The sequence below is a fragment of the Megascapheus bottae genome, chromosome 2, assembly GCF_031878675.1.
Source record: "Megascapheus bottae isolate mThoBot1 chromosome 2, mThoBot2.hap1, whole genome shotgun sequence".
In the NCBI taxonomy this organism is placed as follows: domain Eukaryota; kingdom Metazoa; phylum Chordata; class Mammalia; order Rodentia; family Geomyidae; genus Megascapheus; species Megascapheus bottae.
The window spans coordinates 31,885,134-31,899,500 of NC_143510.1; the positions used below are offsets into that span (position 1 = coordinate 31,885,134).

Consider the following 14,367-nt stretch of genomic DNA (forward strand, 5'->3'; position numbering starts at 1 on the left):
GACAGGATTTGATTTTTTTTTCTTTTTTTTTTTTTGCCAATCCTGGGCTTGGGCTCAGGGCATGAACACTGTGTTTGGGTTTTTTCAAGGCTAGAGCTCTATCACTTTTGGCTTTTTTCTATGTATGTGGTACCGAGGAATCTAACCCGGGTCTTTGTGCATACTAGGCAAGCACTCTACCACTAGGCCAAACTCCCAGGCTCCCCCCACCCCCATTAGGATTTCTAAATGTAAGAAAGGTTCTGTGGCCCAAAAGAATTCTTTTCATCTCTGTAGGACTTCTCAAACTGTGTAACAGGCACTGCTTTCTAAGAGTCAAGAGTAGGAGGTGTTATATATAATGGGCGAAATCTTCAAGCTCTATTGACCTGGGAACATTTTTTAAAAGGAGCATTTTCTCGTGATCTGGTGTTTGAATCATTCCCAGGTCATTCCAGATCTGCCCTGCAACCATGACTAACTGCTGCCCTATTCAAATGAATTATGTTAGCGTATCTTATTTTCACCCCTGGTTTGGTTTCTTAGTAGTTCTGCCTGTGAAAAATCACAGTACAAGACCATTGATACTGTCTGCTTTTGCTTACTTAGGAAGCAAGTCCTAGCAGTGTTGCTCTTTCTATTTCTCATTTCTTCCTGGTTCTTCCTTCATAGCTCCTGCCCAGGGAGAAAAAAATCAGTGGGTTGTTTGGAATCCTGGGGATCCTTTCAGATCACAGTAACTTCAGCTTGCTGCATCCTGGAGAGCTCCATGGACCCTACCAAACCATGGGTTTAGGAGGCCCTCCAAACGTGCCTTCCACTGGAGAGGTTTTCTTCTTTGTGCCGTCACCATTTTCAAAAGCCAGATTGTGATAGGGTTTTTTGTTTGTTTGTTGCTATTTATTCAGTGTCTGTTCAAGGAACTGCCTTTTTTAATCACATGTTCTAAGGAGGAAGAAATTCTTCAGTTAACATGATGTCTGGTTGTATGAATACACAGCTGAACAGTGAGTGAACTCCAGGCCCCAGGTGCTATAGAAATGTTCCCATATACTGGCACTATTATAGGTCCATGTCTGGAAAGCTTTTCCAAGCAGCCCTTGAGATTTGCTGGTAGGGCTCAGTACTCACCCAGACAGCTGTTCTCACGTGGCCTCCACCAGGCCTCCAGCACACCTTCCCAGTGGTCCAGGTTGTGTCCTCTTGCCTTAGCCAAACCTTATTGCTTTGTGAAAGAGCCCTGTTTGGGTAGCACCCTTTCTTTCCCTTATATGGGGTAAATGTGGGGGCAAGTCGAGGGGGAATTGGAGTCTAAGATGTCATCTGCAGCTTGTGATTCCTCTAAACAATGGTAGTAGAATGGGACCCGCCCTTGCTTTAGAGGTATGTGGCCCTGTTTCTGTCTCTTCTGGGAAGTACTTGGGGTGTATAGATCAGGACCAAATCCACATCCCTGAGAAGGTCGGAATCTGTTTGACTTGGTAATACATTCACTTGGCTTCAAACAAAAGAATAAAGGAAGCATGTATTGAAAACCCTCAATCTCTGTTCCCTACCCTTCTCAACAGGCAGAGCTGTTATTATATAACTCTATGTATTTTATTTGTGCAAACACAAGCAATTATGGCTGCATTTTTTTTACTTTGCGTCCTCATACTAAAAAAGGTTATGTTAAAGGAGAAGTTTAAGGAGGAAACAAAAACTGTCATTTAGAGAGATCTATATCTTTTACTTGCTATTGAAGCCTGTTCCTTTCAGAGAATTTGGTTCTTAGCCCCAGCTACATGAGCCACCTGGTGGCCTCAGTAAACCACTGCACCACGTGAGCAGCCTGTGCCTGTACTTCAGTACAGGCCCCAGCTGCCCAGGTGGCCTTGCTAAGAGACAGATTCTGATGAGCTTGTGTGGGTCAGGCCCTGGAACTCTGTAATGTCAGTTCTTGTCCTGCTCTGTGAGTGGTACAGGGATAGAGCTCAGCTTTGTAGTCTTGGTCCTGTACATTAGAATCTCCTGGAGAAATTTAGAATACTTGGCCAGGTAGAGGATTACTGTCCAGGCAGCAAAGTTATGAGGCCTCGTCTTAGTGAATAAACTGGATGTGGTGACATGCATCTATTATTCCATCTTCATGGGAGGCCTTAGGTGGGGGTGGATCACTGTTTAAAATCTGCTCCTGATAAACACCCTACTTGAACAATATAAAGCAAAAAAAAAATAAAGAGGTCTGAGTGTATACTTCAAATAGGGGAGTGTTTGCTTAACACACTGTGCTGAGTTAACACAGTAGGGAGTTAAACAAATAGGGAGGGAGAGAAAAGAGGAAGAGGAAGAGAGAGACAGATAGAAAAACAGAGACTATGAGAATAAACACCCTTTATTTTTTTTTGTCCACCCTTTCCAATAAATTGGTATCATTGGTGTGGTGTTTGCAAGCTTCACAGGGGACTGTCATGGCTCAGAGGGAGAGGGTGCAAACGCACACATTAATTCCATGAAACCTGGAAAGCATTCTGGCAGCAGTTCAAGCTCTGTATGTGTGGGTATCTCTGTCTGTCTCCATCCTTTCCTTCCTCTCCTTTCTTCTCCCTCCCTCTCTCCTCCTCCCCTCTCTCTTCTCTCATTCTTCCCTGCCCCTTTCTCCCTCCTCTATCCCCTCTCTTCCTCTCTCCCCCTTCCCCTGTCTTTTCCTCCTCTGTCTCTTCTGCCTCCTCCCTCTTCTCTCTCATCCTCTCTTCCCCTCCTTCTCCCCTCCCCCCTTCTCCCTCTCCCTCCCTCTTCTTTCTCCCTCCCTCCTCTTTCTCCCTCCCTCCTTCCTTCTCTGTCCCTCTCCCTCTCCCTCCTTCTCCCTCTCCTTCTCAGTGTCTATACAGGAGTTATGACTGTATCAGCCAAGTGAGTGTGGCAGTGAGGTCTTTTTTTTCTTTTGTTTGTGAGAAATGGTCTTGTTCTAGAGGCTTGCTTGGAATTCTCTGTTGCTTAAACTAGAGCAGGCTTGTCCCAGACTCACTGTGTGGCCTAGCTGGCTTTAAATTTGCCATTCTTCTTGCCTCAGCCTCCTAAGTGCTGGAATTATAGGCCTGAACCACTGGGCCTGTGTATTCCTCAGTTTTAATTCCATTTTACATTTTTTTGAAAAATTGGTGATCTCACAATTAGAAATTGAGCTAAACATAGAGGCGTTCTGGTTTGATTTTATGAATGGAACCCTAACTTCCCAATAAGTACATTGTCAAGCATTACAAGAATTACTGAATATTAGTAAGGCCAATAATTACAATCTTCCAGTTACTATTAGTTCCTTCATTCTTGAGTTTCCTCAAGTTTACTGATTGTGTTCGGAATATTAGGTACGAGGACTCCAATGGTACATAAGCTGGGGATTGCAGACATGTCAAAAGAGCCAGATGGTTGTAATCACACAGGACACCTACCTCGACTATTACAAAGTCAAGGTGTGAGGCGCTGTGAGTCTGAAGAGCTGATCTGTCCTGATGGGCAGGAAGTCGAGCCAAGCTAAAATGGAAGGGATGAGCAGAAGTTGGAGCTAATAGTGGTCAGGCCAGAGGTCATATAGGGTGTTCTATCATGGCATGTTCTTGGAAATACAAGGAAGAAAGGAAGATCCATAGCTGGAGACAGAAGTGTCTCCACAGATGTTAAGTTGTGATAGTTGCAAGATTAGGGCACACATGCTCATGCTCCATTTTTTCCAAGGGGGAACAAAAAAAAAAAAAACTTGGAAGGAGGTCGAGTTTGGCCTAACGGTAGAGTGCTTGCCTAGCATGCATGAAGCCAGAGTTCGATTCCTTGGTACCATATACACAGAAAAAAAACCCAAAATGGTGCTATGGCTCAAGTGATAGAGCACTTGCCTTGAGAAAGCCTAGGCACACTGCCCACAACCTGAGTTCAAGCCCCAGGACTGGCCAAAAACACGAAAAGAATCAGAAGGAGGAAAACAACAAGACTGACTTAGGACTTGAGGTCATTCTGAAGGGAGCGTGTGTATCAGAGCTAAGGGTGAAGGGGAGCATTCCTCTACTAGTGGCACCAGTAGCTGTGGTGGATAGCCCTTACTGTCCTCTCCTTTTCCAGGAAAATCCCCCCAGTGCCCAGTACCACGTCACCCATCTGTGCACGCATTCCTCACCGGACAAACTCAGTGCCGACATCACAAGGTGGGATCAGCAGTCTGTCAGCAGCCTCCGTCTCCACATCCCCAGTTCTGCTGTCAAGCACCTGCATCTCTCCAAATAGCAAGCTGGTACCAGCTCATGGAACCACACTGAATGCACAGCCTGCCATTTCTGGGGCGATGGATCCTGTGTGCAGTATGCAATCCAAACAAGTGTCCTCTTCATCCTCTTCCCCCTCCACACCGTCTGGCCTCTCCTCAGTCCCTTCCTCCCCCATGGCCAGGAAACCTCAGAAGTTGAAGTCCAGCAAGTCTTTAAGGCCCAAGGAGTCTTCTGGTAACAGCACTAACTGTCACAACGCCAGCAGCAGTACCAGTGGCGGCTCAGGAAAGAAACGCAAAAACAGTTCCCCACTATTAGTTCACTCTTCCTCCTCTTCCTCTTCCTCTTCTTCTCATTCCATGGAGTCTTTTAGGAAAAACTGTGTGGCTCATACTGGGCCTCCCTACCCATCTATAGTGACATCTTCCCATAGCATTGGCCTCAACTGTGTGACGAATAAAGCGCACTCTGTGAGCCTCCGGCATGACCCGTCAGGAAGGGGGCCCCCGGGCGGGAGCCCCGCCGAGTCCATCAAGAGGATGAGTGTGGTGGTGAACAGCAGTGACTCCACACTTTCTCTTGGCCCATTCATTCACCAGTCTAACGAACTGCCTATCAACTCCCATGGCAATTTTTCACACTCACACACTCCTCTCGAGAAACTTATAGGAAAGAAAAGAAAGTGCTCTCCTGGCTCCAGCAGCATCAACAACAGCAGCAAACCCACAAAGGTTGCCAAATTGCCAGCCACAAACAACGTCCACATGAAACACACAGGCACCATCCCAGGGGCACAGGGGCTGGCCAGCAGTTCCCTCCTCCATCAGGTAGGACCGGGACTCTGAGTCCCCTCCCCCCCACCCCATGATCATGCCTGTTGCTCTCCTCGGGATCTTTTATTAGTTTGGAAATTCATGTGATTTGCCCAGCTTCCAGATGTTTTTTTGTTTTGTTTTTTGTTTTTTTAAGGAGCATGCGAGGGTAAAACAGGCTCTTCTCTACAGAATTCGGATGTCTTTCAAAGATGTTCCTGAGTAAGGAAGCCAGTTTTCATTTAGCACATAGGGCTGAGAAGCTTCCTGCAGGATAGCAGTGGAAGGGAAGGCCTCTCCAGATGTAGCCAGCTGGTGTCTCAGCACTGTTAGGGAAGGAAGCAGGTGGCACTTCTTGCAGGTAGCTCTCCAGAGTGTTCCTCTGCAGAAAACTAGTCTGAAACAAAACTCATCTGGAAAGGGATGATTTAAAACTTGAGGAGGAAGCACTTGTAATACTTTCTACTTTGAGCAATTTCAGATCATCTGATTTGATTTTACCTTATATTTTCTCCTCTCTGAGGAAGGCTGGAAAATAACTCCTTATGGGCATAGCTGAGGAACAGAACCTCAATTCATGTTGAAAGAGTTTAAAAAGAAATCAGATTGTGGGTCCATTAGTTGAGGTGGCTAAGTGGGTGTTGATTCACAATTAACCATGACTTTCTTATGCTGTATCTTTGTCTTCCTCCCACCTTCTGCTGTTGCTGATTTCTCCTGACCGTCTCTCCTGTAGCTGTGTTTCTTCCAGCTCCCTTTGCTCTAACTTCCAGCTCATCTCTCGTCTTGTTATTTCATTCATCAGGATATCTCCTTACCTTGCTTACGAACAGGAATTTCAGCAGCAGCACCCCAGAGCCCTGACTTAAAATGTGAGGCTCTTTTTCAATGTTTTTCCCACTTCCTCATCAGAAACTGAAATGCTACGCTAGGAATTTTTCTCAGAAAATACTGTGGTGTTTCCTAATATGATTTCCTTCCACTATTTGTATGAGTTTCCAATGCCAACAATATGGAAGAAATATCTGTGAATTTTTTTTGGCTTATTTTGCATGGGGGGGGCTGTAAAATGAAATTTTGCTTTAAATGCTTTGTTTCAGTTACCCATTACCATTTATGGTATGGTATGGTATTAGTAAGGTAGTACCAAGAGCAAGAAGTTTTATACCCACCTCTTAAAAACTTCCCTGAATATAGATAGCATCCTGCTCAACCACAGTCCCTCCAGGAAGGGCTGTGACTCCACTTTACAGTGTAGATCTTATTGGCCACAATTAACAAAAACGACAGATTCGGGAGCAAGAACGGCAGAGAGTAATGCACCTGGAAAGCAAAATATTGTCTGTTCTTATTTCTGCATTCAATTATTGGTGAGAGGAATCCTGTAAGTCTTATGAGGATCACAGAGAGCCCGTTGACCCCAAGGTGCTCTAAGTATGATGCAAGATTTCAGTTGCCTGTTCCTAGTGGAATAGGTTTCAAACCATTGCTGGTTAAATGAAGGGTGCTGCATACTGGGAAGTCCGAGAGATGGAGTGGGGGAGGTACCCCGAAAATCTGCCATGGACACACTGCCTTGGGTGTGAACTGGCACACCTGTGTGTGCTAACCCAGCTAACCTTGTTTTCAGTTCATAACCTGGAGTTCTTTCAAGGACATAAAACCGGAAAATAAAATGAAAAGGCAAACATGAGAGCTAGAAACCCATGCCTCCATGCTTGCCAGTTTTCTGAAAGCAAATCTTTCGATTGGTTGTACTTCATGCAAGTGAAGGTTTTTGAAAACCAAGGCCAGTTCTGTAGTTGCTTACTGCAGCCTGATCCCATCAGTGGATTCATACTGTGTGTGGTCATGGGGATATTCTTGTTTAGAGTCGGATGGTCCTGTATACAACTGCTTGCTTACCTCTTCATTGTCTCCCTACCCCTCTCTTTTGAAAGCCAAAGGCACGTCCCTGACAGCTGAAAACAACACCGGGAGGAATAATCCGGACACTTTTGAGGACAAGTTACACCTCCACTCAGCACTCTGGACTCCACGATGCCTTTGAGTCTAGTTTCACAACCTCCTTGGGCCTGCAGGGTAACCTCTGGGCTGTTGTTTAGAGGATTTCCCCGAAGCTATGTCTGTAGCAGTGAGTACTCATAAAGGACACTGGATCAAGTTCAGCCACCGGATTGCTTTTATCAGTGTTAAAGTGGTCTGGACTGCTTGCTACCAATCTGTGAGAAGTTTTTGTTTTTGTTTATCTTTTTTAACTTGTTATATCATGGAACTACTCTAAGTAGATTGGCCAGGCAAAAGATTGTTTGACAAGAGCGTTAATGTCAACTTTACTCTTTCCATCTCCTTGCCAGTGTCTTCTCTCATTCTCTTGGTTTTCCTCCTCCCTGTCTTTCCCATTTCCTTTTTCTCACACTGTCTTCTATAGGTCACTCTCCAGCACCTCCACTGGAGACCTTCCAGAGGAAAGGGAGCTGTGTCCAACGCAGCTTTCTAAAGGCTTTTGTAGCAGTGTTCCAGATGTAGAATGTGGGTATTGACTCAAGACCACATGACAAGATAGGCCAGCCTTTTACAACTTGGGATAAGACACTCAAAGCTTCCAACTTAGTGGTTTGAAGCCATTGATACCTAGTTAGCAGGTATCAGCTATCTTGGAGGCTTACTTTTCATGGTACAAAACCAACCCATGTGAAAGAAAGCAAAGATAATGCAGACTAATTTTGACATGGAAAACCAAAATGAGGCAGGTGGATGAGGGGGGTAAGATCACAAGGAAGGCGAAAAGGTTTTCCAGGATTTCCAAAGAAGTGGAATTGTCTTACCATTTATTTTCATGAAAAGCAGTATGTCAGATTGGGCTGATTGTCCAGCCCTGTCTTATTTTTTAAGATTTGCCTTTTTAAAATAAAATTACTAGAATGTACTTCAATATTTCAAAGGTATTCCCCCTATTTTCCTCTCAGATCCTATTCTAGGATTCAGTATAAATGTCTGCTTCCTGTGCTCTGGCATTGTATGTGACCCCCACTCCCTTCCCACCTACTGCAGGTGTCTGTTTAGATGCAGGTAGGGTGGGAGGCTGACCCTCATGGGGAAAGCTGGAGCATACGTACACCTTCGTGTGGAGGCTTCCTGTGAGGCTTACAGAGTGCTTTAAGAGAGTTTTGGAGCCTCTAAGGTAGTATTTGCAGTGCTTCATCGCAAATGAAAATTGAGTAAGTTAAAACAGCATGGTTTGAAATGGTATTGTTAAATTCTGGGAATGATCTGGGGCCTTGTATGGACCATCCCATCTCATAATTAGCAGGCCTCTGGATTAGGAGAGTGCTCAAACTGAATGGCTTCACCCGACACAGGGTAAAATTCCCACTGTCCTGATCAGTGCACTGGGCAGGGCCTGCTCAGAGCCAGTCAGTGCACCCTTTCATCCCTACAGTTCTTGGGTTACAAACCTCAGTTTCAGGGAATTTCAAGTCACCAACCTGTAGAATGAATAAATACTTGGTTACCAGCCTAATAAATGTGAATTGCTACAGAATTAGTCTTATTATGTAAGAAAACAAAGACTTTATGCAGATACTTTAGTTATAAATTGATGTAAAATACTGATTTTTTTTTAAGGGGAGAACAAAATCTTGTTCAGTTTTATGCAATCAAATCAATAAATGTGTTTTAAATGATACTGTAGGAGAGCTGGAGAGAGTGTGGATGGGCCAGTAGGTAGGAAAGAAACTCAGTCTGGTTGGGGAGAAGAGGTAAGAGGGAATCAGGATGGATCGAGTTGATTCCTTGGTACAAGTGCAATGGGGTATGGGTAGAATTTATTTTCAGAGCCAAGGGGACTTCGATGGTTATACCTTAAGTTGCTTTTAGTGATGGAATTCATAGACAGATCAAGCATTCTGAACGATGTGAATAGGATCCACAGTAGCAAGTTGATTTGGATTAATGTAGATATTAGATTAGTGAGTGCCACCATTTGATTTTTTAGGCTGAAGTTTTCATTGAATTTCATTATGTCTCCTGGGAATACACAGAGCATTGGGATTAGGAAATTAGCCATTTTGGATTTTGCCTGCCACAAACAGACCTATTCCAAACAGTGCTATTAAACTTTAGACTGTTTAAATATTTTATTTTCTCCAACAACTACTTTTTATTATGACGAACAATTAAGACCATTTAAAACACAGGAGTAAAAAGTATTTTTTTGAATTAAATTAACTTGCAAAAACCAAATTTACAGTGGTGGGTTGTTTCTTAGACAGACTTTGGTATCAATTTAAAACCAAGATAATTTTTATATTCTTTCCAATAGAATTTCATGACAACTTCTGCAGTTTTCTTAACGTACAAAAAAAAAAGTGCTGCAATGATGAACAAAGAATTATATAAAACCTACTTTTATATCTTTATTTTGGGATTTCTTGTTCTATTATAAATATGGAAGTAGCCCTATTTCAGAAGACATATTTTGTTAAAAATGAATTGTACATATTTAAATATGTATTTTTGCACAGGTCTTTTTTTCTGATATCCTGTTTTGGTACAATTGAGATCATCTAGTATTTATTTATTAATTAATAAAAGTAAATACCTTTTTATAATTTGAAGTGGTTCACTGCCAAGCCAATAGTTGTAGAACCTGCCTCCTTTACAGTGGAAGGGTTGCCTCTGTTCTGTGAAAGTCTTTGTTCCTTTTAGTCTCAAGAGTGGATTCACACAGACCCAGTGGGCATTGCTTCTCCTCGGTTGCCTGATTTCCCAGTAGACCACATGTGACTAAGTGACACACTGCATTTCTCTCGTTAGGGTTTTATGTGCTAGTGTGTATGTATGTGTGAGTACATGAGTGCGTGCGTGCCTGTGTGTGTATACACTCTGAGCACACTTCTGTTATGTATGTGATGTGATTTAAAACTAATGGAAAAACTGAAAGTGCCTGAACCTAACTTTAAAGCTTAGACAGATTCTCTTTAAAAAACAAAGACTTGAATGTTCAGTTGAACTTTTGGAGTTTGCTTTTTCCATCTACATATTATTTGTAAAATGTTAGGGGAGGAGTTGAAAACAACCAATGCTGGTAAATTTTATAAGGTGTTTTACATTTAAGGCCTTTTGGTTCACAGTAATTTCACTGGTGATGGATTTGCCAGTGGCACCAAGTTAAAAATTTCTGTCAGCCAGCAACCTACATGCCATGTCCGTTTTGTCACTCATGAAATAAAGAGTTTAAAGTAAAATATTTAAAATATTTTGTATTACAATAATATAATACAAAGAAGTACCTCTGAGAACATTGAAAAATGTGTAATTTGAGAAACCTAACTTAAAATGGCAGCTGTCTTCCTGCAAGAGTTCTGTTGCCAAGGGCGTTTCTTCATGTCTCTCATTCTGTCCTAGGTGGGGGGAAAGTTGGGCTTTGAAAAATTATTGCTAAAAGTTTCATTGTTTAAAAGAATCATTTTTACATTTTGTGCAAACATTTTACATTTCCAGATGATTTTAAATGAGCACTACATACTGTCATTGTGAATGTAGGGCCTTGAAAAGCATTCTTCTTTGAACTTGGTTATAAAAGCAATCTCCTGTGTTAAAATGTGTGAATAGTTTGACAATGTGTACACATAATCAAGAGCATCTCAGCTGGACTTTGTGTTGGCTGCTGTATAGAAGATGAACAAATGTCAAGGGATAGAAAATTACTTTGGATATTTAAAAGAGAAGAAATATATAGTCTATTTGTTTTGTAACAAGTTTCTGTAAATAAAATAATTTATACTATTTATAAGAAAAAAGTTGTGTTCTGCTTTATGAGAAATTGGTTTGTGGAACAAATATGTTACTAAACAGGCAATAAAATTAGGACTTCTCAATAAATAAGGTTGGCTGCATGAACTATTTCACATGTTTCTGCCTCATTCGACTAAAGCCCTTTAGTTTGACTGCATTCTTTATACCAGACCCTCTTAGCAAGCATCTGAACATCAGACTTGCTCTAGTACAACAAACCAAATACTTGTGAGGCCTTAGGTATTCCCATTCTTGGGCACAGAGCTGTGCTTTGGATAAGTCAGTCCTCTATTCTCAACTACTTCCTCTGGTTTCTGGCTTTTTTGTCTTGAACTTTTTATTCTGTTGTAAAGGTTAAAATCTGCTCATTTCTATACCCTAAGCTCATGGACAAGATTGGTACTAGTAGACTATCTCCTGAGAGGTGTAGGGAAGGGTGAGAATGTCAACCTAAGAATTTCTCAGTGAGACAGGAAATTAAGTCCATCTTAATACTTTCCTTAAAACTCTCTATCACTTAGGGCCTTCCAATAATTTTGGAAGACATAATGTAGAGGTGAGAACTTTTAGACAAAATTGCACATAAAACTTAATAATCCACATCCAAACAAGCCAAGGCTGTGTTCATGGGTATTAGGACTGATTCTGCAACATCTTTATTTCAGGGCTGGGGACAAATCGCAGGTAGGCAAGCTCTCTGCCACTGAACTATGTCCTTAGCCTGTAGAAATCTGAAGACATTAAAGAGAAACTTTGCCAAAACATTTGGTGAATTAAAATGAAATATGTAATAAGGCAATGAAGAAAAGCTATAACAAAATACTGAAATTGAAATTGTACCCAGTTGGCTACAGATTGGATGGAAAAGCTGGGAGTTTTGAGATGTAAAATGGAAATGTTCACTTCTGAATGGCAAATGAAGTCACAAGTAGACGGGCTTATCGAGGAAAAAATAGGTAGATCTTTATTATGCTAAAATATTTATTTGATACACTATACCCAAGTACTTTATGTTCATTCACTCTTACCCATAAGTTTTTAGAAAGCAGCTACACTGAGGACCTTCTAAGACTGCATCTTACCTCAGGTCTCCCAATTAGTAGATCATAGCATGAGATTATGAATCTCATATCGTCCACACAGAGTTTGTTTTTGATCATGTACATTAATTATATGAAATTATCTGACACAGATCACATATAATAATTTCTAGGATTTTACAAAACTCAAAAGCTTATCCTCCATGGCAGATAGGGGAAACAGCAGAGGATGAAATCCTAACGGGGAAGACGTGTGAAGAAGCACTGGAGTGAAGTGCCTGAAGTTCTAAAAAGGTCTGCATTGGTAATTGGAGCGTATACCATTGTAATTAGGTGGCATTCCCCCCCCCCCCCCCCCCCCGTTTGGTCTTTTCTCCGGCACAGTAGGAACAAACAGTGGGTGTGGGGAGAATGAAAGTTAGACCTTGGGCAAAGCTTGTCAGAGTATGACTGATGGTCTGGTTTGGTATTAAAGGGGAAAGTGGAAAGCTAGGAAGGCAGGCTTTCTCATGACACCAGAATTCGAAGATGCTTAGAAGGCAGGGTCAGTTGTAAAGGATGGGTAGGGGAGCTGGGCAGGGGGCAGGATTCCTATTTTGGAAGAGGTCAGTAGATAGAGGAAGAAGGTACAAGGATCCATGTGAAATTCCTAATTTTACTTTCAAAAGAAGATCCATTGAAATGCTAGTGATGCCTAGGTGGACTGGATGGCATTACAGTGAAGGCACAGGATCTGACATTGGCGTATTACTGTGTATCTGTCTGTTTCAAAGTACTTAGGAAGAGGTTTGTGCCGGCTGCACAGATCTGGAATGACCTGGTGTGGGGACACCATGTCTGGACTGGTAATTAGGTCCACAGAGAAGGCATTTGATAAGGAGACAAAATGGCAGGAAGAGCAGGGAACTAGCAAACTTCATCTTGACCCAAGTTTCTGAGGTATGTGTGAATGATTAGCCAGAGATTCAAGGAAAGCTGGACTCAAATGGACTGCCCAAAGTGCCAGTGGCTCATGCCTGTAGTCCTAGCTACTCAAGAGGCTGAGATCTGAGGGTGTAAATTTGAAGCCAGACTGGCAGGAAAGTCAGTGAGACTTTTATCCAATTAACTACAAAAAAACAAAATGGAAGCCATGGCAAGTGGTAGAACAATGGCCTTAAGTAGTAAAAGGTCAGGGACAGTGGCCAGACTGAGTTCAAGCCCCAGGACTAACACCAAAAATAAGTTAAATTTCCATTAGCAGCATCGATGATAACACCAGTTAAACTCTGGACAAGTTTATCTGTAAAAATTAAGAGTTTACAGCTGTCACAGCATCTGACATAGTGACTACAAGGAAAGCTTAACAGATTTCTTAAAATCGGTCTGTATAAAGGAAAATACCATTACAAGAGATTGCTTTTTTTGTTGCTGTTTTGGCAGCCCTGGGGTTGAACTCAGAGCCTTTTTAACTTGCCAGTGCACTGTTTGGTTAGGTCCTAAAGACAATGTGGCCAGAGAATCAAGCCTAAGCATATTGCAGACTGTATTCTTGGGTCAAATTGTAGGCATCTGGGCCAGGGGTTTGGCCTTGTGGTAGAATGCTTACCTAGCATGCACATACATAGAAAAAGCTGGAAGTGGTGCTATAGCTCAAGTGGTAGAGCACTAGGCTTGAGACAGCCCACGCACAGTGCTAAGGCCCCGAGTTCAAGCCCCTAGACGGAAAAAAAAAAAAAAAAATTGTAGGCATCTATTTAACAATGTTCAAGAATAAGTGGAGTGGTAATGTTATACTAAGATTTTTTTTACTTTGTTAAAAGTGATGTGAGGCTTTAATGTATTTGTTCATGTGACTAGTTTACAGATACCACTTTATGGTGTATAGCCTACCTTATATACAAGGAAGTAGACTTATAGGAAGAACATGTAGCTAGGACTGGCTCTAATGGTGTCTTGTGGCCTTACGTAGGAGATGGCTCTTTCTTTCCACCTGCAAGGTGATACTTTGAGGCTAGTAATATGCCCTGGGATTTGCAATTCTGAATAACTGATACAGCATAATTGTTGTAATATATACAGTATTCACAAATATTTGTCAGAATCATGACTATAGCATAAGTTCCTTCAAATGGTCTGCAGGGTGTAATTTCAGAGCAATTCCACTATAATTGTTTGAATTTCTTTAGTAATGAGCACAAATTATAGAGAAAAAATGAGCTCACTCTAATCCTGTACAATGAATATTTCTGTCACCTGGTGCACACACTGACATGTTTTAAGAGGTATCACACACCAGGGCATCCCTAGGATCCCTCTATGTAAAACTCAGGTAACTTTTTTTTTTCCTGCTAGGTAACTGTTGCCTTGAGTCTCATTCCCAGCCCATTTCACTGTATACTTCATCTGCTTGTCTATTCATAGCACTTATCCCATCTGATTGGGTGACCAGGAGCAATTACTCCTACTGTCATCCAATATAAATAAATCATATTGTAGAATCGAGGTCATGCCCAACTG

General features: G+C 42.0%; 1 protein-coding gene across 7 annotated transcripts in view; it reads left to right on the forward strand.

Moving 5' to 3' along the window:
• The window catches only part of Atxn7 (ataxin 7), a 125,517-nt gene extending 117,196 nt beyond the window's left edge, over positions 1 to 8,321 (forward strand). For 5 of the 7 annotated variants that reach the window (XM_090323419.1, XM_090323438.1, XM_090323428.1 and 2 more), the window contains 3 exons: positions 4,075 to 5,044; positions 5,835 to 5,901; positions 6,970 to 8,321. In XM_090323419.1, the coding sequence (XP_090179545.1) occupies positions 4,075 to 5,044; positions 5,835 to 5,901; positions 6,970 to 7,079 (1,147 nt within the window). In that variant the 3' untranslated portion in view covers positions 7,080 to 8,321. The remainder of the gene's footprint in view (positions 1 to 4,074; positions 5,045 to 5,834; positions 5,902 to 6,969) is intronic. The other 2 variants (XM_090323447.1, XM_090323454.1) reach the window with 1 other exon arrangement.
• Positions 8,322 to 14,367: the final 6,046 nt, after the last annotated feature.